The sequence below is a fragment of the Triticum dicoccoides genome, chromosome 2A (assembly GCF_002162155.2).
Source record: "Triticum dicoccoides isolate Atlit2015 ecotype Zavitan chromosome 2A, WEW_v2.0, whole genome shotgun sequence".
NCBI lineage: Eukaryota > Viridiplantae > Streptophyta > Magnoliopsida > Poales > Poaceae > Triticum > Triticum dicoccoides.
Genome location: NC_041382.1, coordinates 415,436,100 through 415,453,292, shown reverse-complemented (window position 1 = coordinate 415,453,292; position 17,193 = coordinate 415,436,100). Strand labels below are relative to the sequence as shown.

Sequence of the window (17,193 nt, the reverse complement as noted above, 5' to 3'; positions counted from 1 at the left end):
TGCACAAGCATCATATACCCATCAAGGTTTTTGGGCAGTAGTACCTTTTTGAAAGTTATTTTTCTATCAGGCGTCAGTAACTAATAACACTCATGTTGTGTTTTCTTTTCTAATAATAGAACTTGGCTACATTTTATTTTGCAACCTCCTGCTTTGACATTTTTTAGTAATTACTTTTGACATGAGGAGAAGAGCAAGGGTGAAGCTCACAGTTTCGGAATATGTATCAATCTTATCGTTTGGTCCATAAGTAGCGTTGGCGTGTCCAAACTAAACCTACCTACATGACAATGGATAACATCAACATTGCACCAATAATTAACCTGAGGAACTTGTGGAACTTTGAGTCCTTTATTATTTCAGTATTAGATTGATAATTTGTGGTGGCATCACATCAGGCTATTTGTTGGACTCGCTGCTTTTAGGTTTATAATGAAGATATTATTTATTGTTGAAGTGGCAATTTGGCATAATGTTTTGGGTGTGCATCCTATTCATGCCAATTTGCCACCCCATCTAACATCTAGCATGTGCAGAACTGTGTGTGCTGCTGTCAATATGCTCGGCTTGGCATAACCTTTTGCCTTGGTGATTTTCATTGTTCTTATACACCATCCACTTAAATTCATATTATGAATATTGGCTAGTGTGTTGTTATTTATCTTACTTTATGTATTATTGCAGCCCGGAGTATCATGGCTCATAAGCTACTGAACTTCTATGTTACCCCATCCTTTTCAGGTTGGCTTACTTCATCTATGTAGTGATTATATTAAGCACTCAGCTGGGAATATCTTGATGGCCATCTCTAATTCCCTAATGAAGTTTGTATGCTGCTCATGCTCTTCTCCTTGTTTTTATGGTGCATAAGTTTCTCTATAGAATTATTTATTTATTATTGTATCTGTTGTTGTGTTCATAGGAAGCCGTTTGGATTCAGTTTGTTGAGCTGGTCTGGGCAGCTATACACACGGTATCAACATGCGCTCATAATCATTCTACAATTAATGCCACCAAAGGTTCTGTTGGTTGTTCCTCTGCTGCGGAAAGCATAAGTCAAGACACTACGACTGAAAGCACCAGTATTACAAGCTTTATAGCAGTACTCAAACTACGATGTGTCAATACCAATAGGCAGATAATGACTTGCCTCTTTCGAGTACTACACATTATTCTGAAGCTTCTGAAACTCAATGACTCTGAACTGAAAGATGACTTCATTTGCCTGTCCATTCATCATATTCAGAAGTTACATTGGGATCCTGGTTACCGACTCAATGCCGGGAAAGTTGTAAGCATTGTCACAGATGACCGGCATAGTTTGACTAAAGATTCTGCACAGTTTGGAATTGTGTCAGGCAGTCTCCTCCAGCTCTTGTGCTCTTTAGTTGAGCAAAGTGACACAGAAGACACAGACCTACGAGATATATTTGTGGAACTTGCAGATGTCATTCCTAGATTAGCAACTTTCTTACAAGAGCAACAGGATATCCCAAAAAGTCTCTCTCAGTATTCAAAGCACAAAATATTGGTAGTTTTCATACATTCAGCAATCTTTTCTTACGAAGTTGAAACAATCTGTAACCAAGTACTCATCATCATTGCTTTCTCGATGCAGATGTTAATGATAAGGCTTAAGCCTCACATACAGCAGAACTGCTCACATGTTGTTTGTTTGCTGAAATTACTTCGACGCCACTTTCAGAGTCCACTCCATGAACCTATGTTCCAACATAGCACTAAACTGGAGAACTGTTTAGAAGGATCCCCATTTTTGTTAAGTGGTGTAGGTTTGGGCGAGCTTCAGGATAAATCTACTCGGCACTTACAAAGGCAGGCTATGTATTTGTTTCTTAGTTGTTCGATAGTCTTGGCTTGCAGTGGAAATGATAGTAGACTGAAATGTTCATGTAAGAGAGATCAATGTTGTCACAAGGGGGAAGGCTGCACTGATAATTGCAACTATTTTGGCTTATCAGAAATCTCAGTTTGGTTTCAGAGATGTTGCTTAGACAAGATTTTGGACTCAAAATCATCAACAGACATTGTTTTATGCTTTCTGCAGTTATATATGGAGGAGGTATGCTTCTGCTCTAAATGCCAGAAATCTCATTAACTTTGTTCATTGTTCAATGACAAAACGAGCTTCTGTGTGAGTTGGTCGGTTTTCGTTATGTCTTGTAGGTACTAGATAAGTTGGGTTTCATGTTCATACTCATGCATTTCTGATTCTGTTTGTCTTCATAAGTGATTGTTGTCAGCTTTTGCAGGTAGTTTGTTTCTTTACAGTAGAGTATTTGGATCTATATTAGTGCACATTGCTAGGGGGTTGCTTTCTGTGTTGAGTACATCTTGATATCATGCTCATTATACCTCAAATTTGCTAATGTTTTTCTTTGCACATACAGTTCCTCTCCTCTCCTGTCCCCGTTCGTCCAATGTAAATTGTACTTCAGGCCAAATGCTGAAGCCTTTATCTTCTTAATGCTTTGTTTTATTAGTGTTAACATGTATTCCTCGTGTTTGAGTAAATGTTATAGTATTGGGCATATGCTCCTTCATATTGCAGGACGATATGTTATTCATCATTCTCTTGCAGCTTTTGGATGCTCCACTTATTTCGTTGGCAATGTAAGCAGAAGATATACCATATAATATTTCATAATGGAAAGTTATCCAGACTGTAGGTATGTTTATATAATTACCACCTTCTATCCAAATTTGCAGAGATAAGATGGAAACTAAATGGACGTCTGAACTTATTGGTGCCAAACTGTTCTCCGTAGTTTTTGACCCAGTTCATATTTTTCATCAATGGCTTTCATTGGTGAGTCAGTCAACATGTTATACATCTTATTCTGCTAGATTTGCTAGATGCTCATTTATCACTGCAAAGCAGTATTATGACATTCAGTTCTTGTTCATTTGATTGTGCAAATAGCTTCATGCTGTCATGGTTTCTTGGTGACGTGTTATTAAAGATGTAGCAACAAGCTTCCAGTAGTTTATGCAGTACAGGATAGGAGATGCCATCCTATAATGATTTTTTAGCTGAGGAATTCTGGTTACTGCACTCCATAGAGTAAGTAGGCAGCTAATTCGTTAGGGCTCTAATAACAATCAAGATAATAGGTCCGGATAAGTGTACATCAGCTACCATAGCTAGAGGTAAATCATCTCTTGTTACTATCACGTACTCAACTTAAGCATACTGGTTTTCTAAGTGAGTGTGAGACTGTAGGCATGGGTAAATTTCAGATGGTCTATAACTTCAGATTGTAGGAATGTGTTGCAGTTTGCACATAAGTACAAATAAATATATTTTTATTAGAGTGTTCGGCAATTTGTAACGACACTTACCAAATGTGTTATTTAGGACTCCTGAGTTTGCTGACCCATGAGTCATTTCTTTTCTATAGATCATCCAAATTCATTCTCCTGTTTGACTGTATAATATACATTTTGAGTTGTTAATTGTTTATTGTATTTATTTTGCAGTTGCACTATGATCACTTGGTACTTGTTGATTATCTCATATCTAAAGATGTAGGTGTGCATTGTGCCCAGTATCTATTACGGTCAGTTAGTAGCTTCCATATTTTTTCTGATACAGTCAAATGACAGACACGTGTAGGCTCCCCAATGTGATGTCTATGTCTCTGTTCTCAGGTGCTTACGACTGGTATCCGGGTGTTGGGATGCTTTTGTCGATGATTCAGTTTACGAGGCACAAATACAAAAATTCAACTGTAAAAGGCAAAGAACCTTGAAAAATATAAATAGTTTAACTGGCAGCTCAATGGAAGGCACTAAGTTGGGTTCCTCTCATGACAAGGAAAATAAGAGCAAAGAACAGCTTTTCCTGAGTGCTAAAGTGTGTCTCCTTTCGTTAAAGCGAACTTTGGAGGATCTTCATAAGAAAGATTTATTCCCTTACAATCCAAAGCCTCTGCTTAAAAGGTCCGTGACCATGATGATCTTTTCCCTGCTTAGTTCAGTGATATATTTGTTTCGCTTCTACTTTCGCCTTTTTTTATTCAACCACTCCCTCCGTCCCATACTAGTGTAGTGTCAAAAAACGTCTTACATTATGGGACGGAGGGAGTACCTTTTACTCAAAATGCGCATATAGATAATGTTTTTTTGCAGCTTGTCCAGATTTGAGGAGCTCTGTGTGCAGTACTGAAACAATTAAGTTGCACCCGGTGACACGCTACCATTTCTGTGGTTGAATATTTGGTAATCAGATACTGTAACTTCCTTTGCTGGTTACATGTGTATATATTGGCTCACACAATTCATTTGGTAACTACAACTTTTAATTAGTACTTCAGTTTATGATCTGGTTTCTCCGATTGGTTGTCCACGGTCTTGGACGCTTCTCCAGCCTCTCTGCGGTGCGGCCTGGTCTCCGTTGCCACCCTCATTGCCTGGTCACTCTGGCAATACCGCAATGCTGCAGTCTTCGACAAGATCATGCCCTCTACCTCGGACCTTGTTCGCGCGATCATGGAGGAAGCTCGCTCCTGGGCAGCTGCCGGAGCCACAGGAGTTAATGCATTAATCCCTGTAACTTGAACTGATGTTTTTGGGGCTGAGCATCCCCTCTGTCCTCTGCTCACCAAGCGTCCCGGCCACGCCAGCTTCTGTACGTGGCTAGGTCGCTTCTCTGTACTTTCTCCCCTCTATCAATGCAAAGATACGCTCCAAAGCGTATTCGTGAAAAAGTTTATGATCTGGTGTACCATCTGAATTGGCTGAATCTTACAGATAAGGAAGTTTGTGGCGTCAGGCTGCACACAATCATGACATTGTAGATTCTGCGCTGCACCAAAAGTGAAGTGCTGTTGATATTTTGTAGGTACCTTCTTCACCTAGCTTAAGTGGTACTGGTTTAGTGGCAATTGGTTCTTTCGCTTTATCTTCATACCTTGCTTTTGCTATATATGAGAATTAGAAAATCCGCGAGTTAAAAGCTTCCATTGGGCATGGCACGGGCCATCAGAATCAGAACAGGAAGAAAGGTATGGTCCACCCACAACATAGCACAAATGATTCAGTCAGCAACAACACTTGAATTTGTGCATACACAACATACTATAGGTACTTAAATGGAAATTTAGGTTGTCATACCAAATGTCAGATGTTTTATAGTTTATAGATACTCCGATGAATGCATGCATATTACAGGCTATGATTCATCTCGCCTGAAACCGCATTTACACTGCAGGCTGTACCTCCTCATCTTGATGCAATTTTCCGCCATCCTGGCACTCACATGCAGCTTTCTGATTATTTTGACATCAATATATTCAGAGAAAACAGTACCTGCCTTTCAACTCATTGATCAGCTTCGACCCTTCGAGAGAAAACAGTACCTCTACAACACAGGTACGTACATGGGTACAATGAGTTGAAAGGCAGTTCCAAGGGTCGGAAACAGAGGTAGTAGCAAGTCAGTACTACAGGGAAGAGTTGTATATGTAACTGCAGTTTGTGGTCTGTAGATATATGTGCATGACAATACATGTACCTTTCGGCCACCCAAGGACAAACCTTATAAAAGTAAATCAAAATGTGGTTAGACTTCAATGCAAGTACTTCAGTAAGCAACACACTATTTCCACCAATCCAGACTCAAAACTAAAACACAGCAAATTAATTGGACACACCAGATTACCAGTCATCTTGAGTCCCCAACAGGAAGGCCATGGCCTCTCTAATCATGCTTGTGTCATGGACCATTTGGAACGAGCGGAATGCCCGTGTTTTTTGAAACAAGAGCGCCCCACCACCAATCTTGCTAAACAACATCATCTGCGAGGCAAACCTTTGGATCACCACGGGAGCTAAAAAATTAGGGAACATTATTTTGTGTGAGTAATCATCCATGCCGTGTAAAAGTGTACCTTGTAACAAACTCTATTCTTTTTTTATTTAATGGATGAGGCAAATCTTTTGCCTCCATTTCAAAAATAAAATAAAATAAGTTGTTATGACGCAAGATTCGCGCCGCTAAAGACATTGTGAAGCAAACTAAAGTGGGTCCAAAACTCTCAACAATTTTACCAATCGGACATACCAGATTCCCAATCCATCATTATCTTTTATTGGTCACCTTGACAGAATGGTAAAATATGTGAATATAACAAGTACAATATAGTTCTGTAAGCATCAGCAGAATAAGATGGCAACTCAGAACTTCAACAATGGGTCCACACAGTGAGCACTGCCCACCATCCTCAAAGTGATGGCTAGACAGAGAGAGTTAATCAATGTCTGGAAAATTATTTGAGAAGTATGGCATTTAATGAGCCCAAGAACTGGTGCTCCTGGTTGTTCTTGGCAGAGTGGCGGTTCAATACCACTTATCACATTGCAACAAAATTTACTCCATTTCAGTGCATGTATGGATTTCCTCCACCTATGATTGGTGAAGTCTCAGTACCCAGACCAATAGATGCTGATGCCCAAACTTTTCTCCAGAAAAAAGAAACTATGATGGCTCAACTCAAACACAACCTTCTAGTAGCACAAGAAAGGATGAAAAAGTATGCAGATAGAAACATAACCTATAGACAATACAATGTGGGAGATATTCTTTATTTAAAGATGCAGCCTTACAGACTTGCAGCATTTGGTATCAAGACAGGCATGAAACTTACAACAAAGTTCTATGGCCCTTTTTTTCAATGCAAGGACTTTAAAATTAGATAATAACTTTCAAATTTAAGAGCATTTTTTCAATTTGAGAACAAATTTTGGACTCACGAACAGTTTTTGAATTTTGGAACTTTTTTTAAAACTTAATTGATATTTTTTAAACAAAGGAATTTTTTAAAATCTCGAAGAATTTTAAAGAAGCTAAAAAAGAAAAAACAGAAAATAAAAATAACAAACAAAAATAAACGAAAAAATTTAGGGAAGGCCTGCCACGTAGCTGGGCCGGCCCAAGTTCGAGCGACGGGGCGCGGCCTCGCTTTCCACCGCACGGGTTGGGAAATAGGAGTCCCGGTCCGAGCCGGCTACCTATCATCGTAGGAGATTCTCAAAAAAAAAAAGACCTAGGATATGTACGCAGGTCAGATCTAGAAATACGACGTACAGATACGACCGACCTAGACAATTACAAATACCTAGGTCCGGATCTAGAAATACGTAGATACTGGAACCACATACGCACCCCGGCTTTCGCTTTCGTTTCGAAGCTCTCGCGTTGGGCGGCAAGGTGATCGGCGGAACACGAAGATCAAATCGAGTAAGTCGCCTTCTTCTTCCTCCGTCGATCCGATCGAATTAGGGTTCGTGCTTTTCGTCCCCTTTTCTGCTTCCTTGGTCTTTTGTCTCTGTTCTTGACAGGGCAAGATCAAGATGGCCGCGGTTCTTCCTGCGCTGCTGCCAACCCCACCGTCGGCCCCAATCGCTACGTTGCTCAAGACATCGCGGACGGACGGGAAGCCTGGCCGTGCGTCGGCGAGCCGGAGATGGATAGATAACAAATTTATGATTCTGGCCGCCGCGTCGGACTTGACCGGCGGTGAGCGCGTCGGACGCGTGCTGTCGGAGATGAGCGGAGGCGAGCGAGTCAGACGCGTGGCATCGGACATGGGCGGCGGCGACCGTGCCGGACGCGTGGCATCGGACACGGACGGCGGTGATCGTGCCGGACGCGTGGCATTGGGCATGGGCGGCGGTGACCGCGCCGGTCGCGAGGAGTCCCGAACAAGCTGGAGCGCTGTCAAGAGGCCTGCCAGCCGCGCTCCTTCCACCGATCGGTGTGACAAGAAGCCCAAGGCTCCGGTCGACAAGGAAGCTGCTCCGGAGACAGAGCAACTGTTCGCTGGCCCGACGTTCATGAGCGTCGTGCCCCCGGATCCGAGCGAGCTCCCGATCCCTTGCTACTTCATGAAGAAGGCCCGCTAGTGGACTAGCAAGTAGCAACAACACATGGGATTGGTCCCTTACTACAGTCGTCGTCGTCGTCGTGTAATCTTGCTTTGTAGCCCAATTTCAGCGCTTGTTAGATGCGCTTCTAGTAGTGTAGTAATTTGTCATGGCTCTGGGTTGTGTTCATGTTAGTAAAACCCAACCCAGAGAGGGGCGGATGGGTGGCATGACAATCATAAACTATCTTCCATGTTATTTTACTCCCCTTGCAATCCTTCCTGCAGTCTTTCCTCTACTGAAGAGTGAAGAAACCCTGTTTTAAGATCACCGTTGAGCCTCACACCTGCTCCGCTAAATCTGTCGCCATAATCAAGACTGGAAATCTGTAATAATCTTCAAGATTGGAACAAGGCAATGTTTCTAGCTAGTCTCTGTTGATTTAACAGGTCGCTTCATTTGTAATCCTTGATCTGGAGCAGCAGTTCCATTTCTACTGCTAGAGCAGAGCTCCTCTGCAACGAACCGGCCATCACAACACAAAGAAAATTATGGTCCACCCACAGCATTGCACAAATGATTCTGTTAAACAACAAATGGGACCTTCACACAGACACTTGAATTTGCGCATACACAACATAATATAGGTACTTAATTGGAAATTTAGGTTGGCATACCAAATGTAAGATGTATTACAGTTTATAATACAGGCTTCTGAAACCGCATTTACACTGCAGAGTGCAGACCCGTACCTTCCTCATCTTGATGCAATTCTCCCCATAGTGGTCTCGAGTAATTAACATGCAGCTTTCTGATGACTTTGACATCAATATATTCAGAGAAAACGGTACCTCTACAGCACAGGACACGTTGAAATGGCATTTACTCGAGCAGGCATAAATGTAAACCTGACATGTTGAACTCACCCACGATTACAAACAGCTGAATGAGAAGACATACTAATTGACCACGCGTTTCTCTTTTCTCATTTCAACCTCCCAACTAGAAACAAATCTAGTTGGTTGATTACAGTGACTTCCACTTTTCTAGATTGATCAAGCGGACTTGCTCCTCTCTTATTTAAACTACACAGCTGAAGATAAACCACTTATTTAAGCACGAGCTATGCAAGAAACCAGCACCAGCAGGTTCATGTCGACAGATGTATCAATGCATCATCACTGGCGTTCAATTGACGAATAGCACGATCTGCAAAGATATGAGTCACAAAAATCATAAGCATGTCAGCTAATTGAATGGAAGCAGCGCAGCTGCATTTCGTAAAGAAAAAAAGAAGAAGCATAAGCATGCCATTGCTAAAACTTCACTTCTACGAAGAATGAAAATTGGGACATACAAATGATTGAGTTTGGAAGGTGTGCTTCAGGTTGAGTACAAACTACTCCCTCTGTCCCATAATATAAGCGTTTTTGACACTTTTTTGACACTACATAGTGTCAAAAACGCTCCTATATTATGCGACGGAGGGAGTACAAAGGAGACAACATATACAAGTTCCCGGTTATACTTATCTAGTTCATGTTCCAGCACAGATACCATCATCCATATTTTTATGTTGCTTGCCAACAAAAATACTACGTACTTGTACTATGGTCTCTGAGACTCTGACCAAAAATTCCCAATTCATAACTAAATAAATATCCAAACACGATGCTAGTACCTGGAGTGTAGAAGCTGGTGTAGGGAATGGCAGTGCAGACGCTTCCCCTGCTGGACACCTTTCTTACTCGGCCGGACTTGAGCTCGATGGTGAACAGGCCAACAATAGTCCTCACGAAAATGACACCGACGCCTTCGGCGAAACCACTCACATCGGGCGTGATCATGAGGGCGCGAGAGGTGAGCAGCTTCCCGAGGTCGACGACACGATGTTGTACCCACGCTGCAGCTCCATCGGGATCGACTTCCATGGACCAGAGGTAGATGCTGGATTCCTGCACGCCTGCAAATCCCAGTGTGCCGTCCTCCGCTGTTATGAGGACGATGTTATTCTCATGCACGTCCGGCCGGTCAATCACCGATAGCTTCCTCTCGCCAACAAAGTCGCATTGCAGAATTCGCGTGCTCGGATCGCAGAGGAAGTAGACTGCATTTCCCGAGAGGGCGCTTGGCTGCATCTCGATGGAAGCATCCGGATGCTCAACAAAGCTCGTGCTGCTCCATGAACTCGCTTCCGACGAGTAGAAGCACGCGGACGTGATCCAGATCCCCTCCTCCTTGTCGGTGCCCACGAATGCCACAAGGAAGGGGTCGTCGCCATGGCAGTCGAGGTGGTCGCAGCCATCTACGGCGCAGAGCACCGCCGCGTTCCAGGACTTGGGGGTCTCGGGAAGGGGAATCCTCCGGTGCCCGTCGGTGACGGGGTCCCAGACGACGAACTCAGCAGGCTTCTGTTCTGATTCTGAATCGTAGAAGAGGGCTCGGCCATGGCGGGCATCGAGTGCGTACCAGCAGCGGCGGTCGGTGCGTGGCGGGCGGAAGGACTTCGCGGTGGGGACGAATCGGGCGACGCAGGGATCCTCGTCGTAGAGGCGGTGGAGGAATCCCAGCATGGGCGGTGCCCCGTGGAACTTGCGGTAGCTGCGGAGGAAAGCGTTACCCGTGAGGAGGCGGCGCCAGGGCTTGGAGACGAGGCAGGCGCGGACGAGGCACCCGGGCTCGTCGGGCGGGAGGCGGAGCAGGATCTCCACGACCACATCGTCCATCAGCGCCGTCGCCGGCGGCATGTCGGAGGAGTTTTTGCTGGGGACGGAACAAGAGGAGGAATGCGACAAGTACTGCTTCGGCTCTCTTGTCCGTTCTCACTGCCTCCCGGCCCCACTCAAACTGTTAAGAGTAAGAGATGTCAGATGGGAAAGTCTCGAGTGAATCTTTCTTTTCTTTTCTTTTTTATAGGAAATACAACCTGTATTTTTAAAAATAGTAGAAACTTCTGATTTATTCATCTTCAGTCATGACAATACAACGAATAGAAGTAATAAAAAATAAAGAATTAACGGTCTGTCTAACATTAGGGTTATTATTGGGTGTAGGGGGAGGGAGAGGCTCACCCCCTAAAATTCAGGGGAGGAGAGATTAATCGGTTGAAAGGATAGTGTAAAATTTATGTAGGTATAAAATTATCGTAAAATATACATCCATATTTGTATACCACCTAGTGATGATTTGTAGTAGACAATTAAAAAGTTGTCATGCTAAGAACCCAAAGTAGGAAGGATTATGCTAGGTAGCGTTTCATATCAAAAACATTTTTTTTATCATTTACCTACTTGAGGATGAGTAGCAATTAAGCTTGGAGATGCTGATACGTCTTCGTCGTATCTATAATTTTTGATTGTTTCATGCCAATATTCTACAACTTTCATATACTTTTGTTAACTTTTTATATTATTTTTGGGACTAACATATTGGTCCAGTGCCCAGTGTCAATTCCGTTTGTTGCATGTTTTTTGTTTCGCAGAATTGTTGAGAAACGCAGCATGCAATTTTAAGAAAATTCCTACGCTCACGCAAGATCTATTTAGGAGACGCACATCAATGAGAGGGAGAGAGTGTGTTCACGTACCCTTGTAGACCGAAAGCGGAAGCGTTCGACAACGCGGTTGATGTAGTCGAACTTCTTCTCGTTCCGACCGATCAAACACTGAACATACGACACCTCCGAGTTCTGCACACGTTCAGCTCGATAACGTCCCTCGAACTCTTGATCCAGCAAAGTGTCGAGGGAGAGTTACATCAGCATGACGACGTGGTGACGATGATGGTAAAGTGATCCGCGCAGGACTTCGCCTAAGAACTACGAAGATATGACCAGAGGTGTAATCTATGGAGGGAGACGCCGCACACGACTAATATATGTTGTTGTGTTTTCTAGGCGCCTCCCCCTCATATATATATATATATATATATAACACTATTCTGATCACGGGATCAGAATAATATTATGATCATAACCTGAACTGCCTGCGTAACACGCCTGAACTTCCCTTTGTACGAACCCGACCTTCGGATTATCTTCGCAACCGTGGCTTCCCCCGTGAATTATTCTGGTTAATCGTGTTCTATATGATGTTAGTGTAATCTAGAAACATTTTTTAGCAACTAAATACCGGTTTTAAATAGGAATCTCGCTCGCTGGCGGATTTTGCTCTCGGGTCATGATAAAATTACATTTTTTGTAATTTTACTGCCTGAGTTGTTCGACCTGAACTTCCCCTGTGCTAGGTTGAACTTCCGCCAACATTGTCCAAATGAGGCTTGTGATACACCGTTGGAAAGCTATGTACACAAGTATCATGACCCAAGTCAATTTTTTGGCAAAATGTAAGCGGTTTAAGAGCAGTTTTGAAAATCATTTTTTCTTCATACAGAAAACGTGAATCGTATTTTCGATCACATTTCTAAACCGTTCATCGGAATGAGGCAAATAATATGGTGTTGGAAAGCTACTGCAAAACCGCTCCTTCCACATATTGAATGTTTTCTCTAATTCCCTATGGATAAAGAGTAATTTGGCAAATCGTAAAATTTCGCAAACTAAACAACCGAGTTCGTATTTTTATGACATTTCTAAACGGCTAATGCAATTGAGGCAAATGATATGGCATTGGAAAGCTTATGGAAATACTCTACTTTTTCACGCTAAAAGTTTTTTCTAATTTTAAACGGTTTAAAAGTAATTTAGAAAATGGTATAAGTTCCACGAGTTCGTATTTTCGAGCTAATTTTTTAACCGTAATTCAGAATGCAGCAAATGATATGGCGTTGGAAAGCTTGGGAAAATGCGAAACTTTTTGGTATATATTATTTCTCCCAATTCGTTACAGTTTTAAGTCAATTTTGAAAATGGCTAAAAACATATGTTTGCTGTAATTTCTAAAACTTTATCAGAATGTGGCAAATAATATACCGCTGAAAAGCTACGGAAAATGTGAAACTTTTTCATGTTGACGGTTTTCTCTGATTCCTATCCGTTTCAAGTAATTTCGAAAACGACGAGATCACCATTCTGTCTTTATCGCAAAACGGATTTTTCAAAAATGCACCACGTGAAGACTTGAACTTCTCGGCATGTCTACTTGAACTTCACTCTATTTTTATGTGCTTTTTTCTATCCTAGTTCTCCATCCACTCACCGGAATTGAGCAAGTGATATATTGATGAAAAGTTGTTGTAAACACACAACTTTCCCGTGTTGATCATCTTTTCATACTCGCGATTGTTTTAAAAGTTTTTCATCCGAAATTCATTCAGTGCAGTTGTTGAACTTCCTACTGTTTTCACGTTGAACTTCTGTGACGTATTTTCGTTTATAATTTTCTCATCCATTCGTTAGTGTTACACAAATGATATTCCTTTTATACAAACCTTTTTTTTTATTTTTTCCGACCGAGGACTTGAACTTATAATAACAAAAAATGGACATTGCCCTTTAATTCATTTTTCTCATATTAAACACACACCATGTAGTACATTAACTTTATCCATTGTAATTTGAATTTTTTATTTTCTTTTTGAAATCAAATTGCTACCAAATAATAACTGAATTTCTTTGTGGATTGAGAGAATTGTTTTAAAATGCATTTTTTTCCTTTTTGTGTTTTGAAACAAGGAAATACAAGGTGAACCTCTCTCGCAAGAATTTTGAACCTTCCCAGATAGAGCACTTGAACTTCTTTCAACAAACCTTTTAAGCTTTCATTTTTTATACTTTTATTTTCACCTGAAATGCATTTATTGCAGTACTTGAACTTCTCGTTGTTTTCATCATGAACTTCTGTCACATTTTTGTGTATACGTCGAATTACATACAATTGAAGGTCGGACATCATTTTTTGCCATTTTTGAAAACATGTAATTGGAGGTCGGACGTCCCGCAATATAAATTCTAATCCTTGCACGGAGGTGCACGTGAACTTCTTGCAACAAGTCTGAGTTTTTTATATACTTCGAACTTCTATGTTATTTTAAATTGAACTTCTTAGTCTTATTTCCTCGAAAAAAATATGTTTTCAAATAAGCATCAAACATTTTTTAAATTGAACCACATACTTTTATTTTCCCTAGAAATGGAAAGAATTTTAGATTTTCCATATACATCAATTTTTTATTTCTTGATTTAAATTTAACTTCATGATTTTATTTCTTTGGTAGCAAGGAAATATATTTTTTATAAATACCGAACTGCTCTATTTTTGTAAATTGGACTTCTTGGTTTCCTAGTTTTGTAATAAGTATTAAACCGCTTTGTTATTTAAATTTGAACTTCGAAAGTTTTTTCTTTTGAAATGGTGAAATCCTTTTTATGAATTTTGAACTGTTCTATTTTAAGATTTTGAAATACTGCGTTATTTTATTTTGAACTTCGTGTTTTCATTCTTTAATAAGCAGGAAATTTTGAATTTTGTATAAACATCACACTGCTCCATTTTTTCAATCGAACTTCTAGGATTTTTTCTAACGGAGAATATCCTGTCTTTATTTAAAAAATGAGATGTTTTTTCATTCTACCTTCTTGGGTTTCTAATAAACTTTGATCTTCTTTGTCTTTTAAATTTGAACCCCAAGGTTTTTTCTTGAAACAGGGAAATCCTTCTTTTTATAGTTTTTGAAATGATCATTTTTTAATTTGAAATTCTAGGTTTTTCACTCGTGTGCGCACAGTTTTTAGAGAGAAAATAAAGTATGCGTACATTTTTGTGAAGTAAATAGCAAGAGAGAAAAATATAAGGATATAGTGTTGAGAGAAAGCCTATTGCTTAGGCCAACACACGTCCATCAATCCTACAAGCGCGCGCACACACACACATGTCCTGTAACCACACAGGAGTATAACTGTAGTACAACTTGGCGTACATCTGTAGTAGAATTTTCATGGTCGCTGACATACAACTGTAGTAGAACTTAGCGTATAGCCGTAGTAGAACTTCACCACCACCGGCGTTTAGTCGTAGTAGAACATATAGGTGTAGTAGAACGTCTTGTGGTGATAACAAGTGCAGGTGGCGCAACTTGCTACTGCAGAAGCAGTCAGCAGAAGGAGGGCTGACTCGGCAACAGAAGGCTTGCGCGTGCGGATTCAGATTGCTTGCGCTGGATACTGAACAAAAGGATTCTGCCAGCGACCGCATTGGTCTAGCGACGCGAGGTGAGTGGCATCGCGAAGGGAGTGAGAGGAGCCAATCAACACCTGCCAGTTCAGATCAATAATTTTTTGTTAGTTCAAAATTAAGAGTAGATAAGCAGCAAGACTAGCATATTTTCCCTTTTTTTTGTTTGTAGAAGATGTACATTGGTGCTGCTGTTTGAAAACGACCTCTGTTGCTGTGTGAAGACTAACACATCTGGTTGAGTATTCTACAAACTTGTCCATCCGCTTCAATAATTCATAGCATTGACCATACAAATTCAGAGTGCATTCAATAGTAGGAATGACATGACACCATCAACTGTCGACTAAATCTAACATCCTACAATCAAATTATGAACAAGTGAGGTCGTGTTGTAAAACATTGTTGATCTAGAATTATTTTTTCACCTGCTAGTAGCTTTTTCCTACAGCTGCTCGTTGCTGCTTGCTTGCCTGCCAAAAGCAGCACCCACGTGCCAAGAAATGTTGCTGCTGCCGGCCAAATCGTCAACTGCACATGTATGTGGCACAAAGGTGTTGGTTTTCCTTAAAGAGAGGTACAGTGAACTGTCTGTACATAGAGGCTCAAAAAGGAATATACTGAGGAAATATTGTTGAACAATTTGATTGATTACTTCACTACAAATGTTCATCTACAAAAAAGAAGGATCGATGACTGAGAATTGCTAATCATGGAGCTTTGCTATTGCATTTGTATTCTCACTTATGGCTCTGACATTGCTGCCAATCAATCAACCACACATTTATGCTAGCAGTTTAAACACCTAACACATGGATTTCCTCCTTGTACGTAGCAGTGGCAGGAGCAGAGTCCACGTTTCTTACCAGATTCCTCAAGGGGCGCTCCAAAAAGCGTTGAGACGGCGATGTTCGCAACTGTGAACCTCCCTCGGCTCCATTCCTCGTTGATGCCATCTTCTTCTCAAACTTGAAGCCTGAAAAATGCTTCATATTTCACCGATGTACAAGTCCTTGAGTCCATGTGCCTGTTTTGCCTTACAGTCCACATGCCTCCTCTGAGGTCTCTGACTTCTTTGGTCATATAGAAAGTGCATGCATGTTGTAGGCATGAAGCAAGCAAGCAAGCAAAGCTCTCTACTATGAAGATGACGAAGCTTTGCATTTGCTGGGCCTCAGCCATGAAATTGCTTTTGTTCATGGTGGTTCAGGCTTTTCCTAGTGAGCAACCTAGTTGCCTGAACTTCTGAAGAACAAAAACAAGCACGGTGTCAAGTTAGATTTTCCGAGTAGCTAGTTCCTCAAAATTGTCAGCTGAAGGTCGGTGCCTCCTCCAGCTGTAGGTCGACGTCTCCTACAGCTGAAGGTCGCGGCCTCCTCCAGCTGCAGGTCGGGGCCAATCCACGCATGGGCTGGTAGTCAACCATTTAGCTTGCTAGACTGAATGTATTTCTTTTGGACTTGCCGTGGCTGGAGGATGGGGGAGCTGGATCGGGGCATCACTCGTCAGCGTGTACGCAACTAGGACGATAAACGACATGGGCTGCCATCGCGCACACGACCTTGGGCAGCAGCGGAGCCAGAGGTAGACGAAGGCCAGCGTGTCGTGGAGGCGGTCGGATAGGAAGGCTACAGCGACAGGTGGAGGATGGCCGCGGCGGTCGCTTGCTGTGGTAGGAGGCCGGTGGCTGCAGGTGGAAGAAGGTGGAGGTGGCCGGCGCCGTCGTCGAAGCAGGTGGAGGGAGGCAGCAGGAGGCGCATCGGGAACGGAAGGGCGGCGGCGGGAGGCGCGTCGGGGGGCGGCGGATGGAGGCGCGTCGGGGCCAGGGTGGGCGAAGTAGTGGCGAAGGCGCGTCACAGCCAGGGTGGGCGGCGGCGGGGGCGCACCGGGGCCGAGGGATGCAGCGGCGGGAAGCACGCCGGGGTCGTGGGGCTAGCGGCGGGAGGTGCGCCGGAGCCAGGGAGACGGCGGCGGGAGGTTGGCCGGGGAGGATCGTGGGAGGACGCAGGGGGAGTGGATAAGGTGGGCGCCGAGGGATTTTTTTTTCTTTTACGGGAAGTTCGGGCGGGCTGGCTTTTTCAGATCCAGGAACATCTCCGCGCCTTCTTATAGGCCCGATCGTGCCGAATAATTATTCTAGAATTAAAATAGTGTTACTCTCTCTCTATATATATAAGGG

The 17,193-nt window shown here is 42.4% G+C and overlaps 2 protein-coding genes and 1 pseudogene across 14 annotated transcripts in view; 1 reads left to right on the top strand and 2 right to left on the bottom strand.

The window, feature by feature from the left end:
- The window catches only part of LOC119354752, a 14,414-nt gene extending 9,608 nt beyond the window's left edge, over window positions 1-4,806 (top strand). Inside the window, exons 5-13 of one of the 10 annotated variants that reach the window (XR_005171202.1) lie at window positions 742-828; window positions 923-1,531; window positions 1,619-2,080; window positions 2,570-2,631; window positions 2,728-2,827; window positions 3,499-3,578; window positions 3,670-3,960; window positions 4,159-4,239; window positions 4,388-4,806. Coding sequence is in view for 6 of the 10 variants with exons in the window: in XM_037621498.1 (XP_037477395.1) it covers window positions 721-828; window positions 923-1,531; window positions 1,619-2,080; window positions 2,570-2,631; window positions 2,728-2,827; window positions 3,499-3,578; window positions 3,670-3,960; window positions 4,150-4,186 (1,749 nt within the window). In the remaining 4 variants the exon portion in view is untranslated. Of the gene's footprint in view, window positions 1-536; window positions 589-684; window positions 829-922; window positions 1,532-1,618; window positions 2,081-2,569; window positions 2,632-2,727; window positions 2,828-3,498; window positions 3,579-3,669; window positions 3,961-4,149 lie in introns of all 10 variants that reach the window. The other 9 variants (XR_005171201.1, XR_005171199.1, XR_005171200.1 and 6 more) reach the window with 9 other exon arrangements.
- Window positions 4,807-8,716: 3,910 nt separating this feature from the next.
- Window positions 8,717-10,688, bottom strand: LOC119354749 (annotated as a pseudogene).
- A 3,916-nt stretch (window positions 10,689-14,604) lies between these two features.
- Window positions 14,605-17,079, bottom strand: LOC119354750. Of its 4 annotated transcripts, none has more exons than XR_005171197.1 (4): window positions 15,881-17,079; window positions 15,443-15,545; window positions 15,196-15,374; window positions 14,643-15,094 (listed from the first exon to the last, which is right to left on the bottom strand). XR_005171197.1 is itself a non-coding variant. In XM_037621493.1 (3 exons), the coding sequence occupies exons 1-3, from the start codon at window positions 16,004-16,006 to the stop codon at window positions 14,664-14,666; spliced, it is 660 nt and encodes a 219-aa protein (XP_037477390.1). In that variant the 5' UTR covers window positions 16,007-17,079; the 3' UTR covers window positions 14,605-14,663. The 4 variants fall into 4 exon arrangements, 1 of the variants encoding a protein (XP_037477390.1); XR_005171198.1 differs by having other exon boundaries at window positions 15,221-15,374; XM_037621493.1 differs by lacking the exon at window positions 15,196-15,374 and having other exon boundaries at window positions 14,605-15,094.
- Window positions 17,080-17,193: the final 114 nt, after the last annotated feature.

Excerpts from the sequence above, each read along its gene's own strand:
- LOC119354750 (XM_037621493.1), bottom strand. The coding sequence starts at position 16,006 with ATGAAGCATTTTTCAGGCTTCAAGTTTGAGAAGAAGATGGCATCAACG. Across the intron at positions 15,546-15,880 it reads AGCGCCCCTTGAGGAATCTG|TTGACGATTTGGCCGGCAGC; the intron begins GTAAGAAACGTG and ends ATACATGTGCAG. Across the intron at positions 15,095-15,442 it reads TAGGAAAAAGCTACTAGCAG|GTGTTGATTGGCTCCTCTCA; the intron begins GTGAAAAAATAA and ends CTGAACTGGCAG.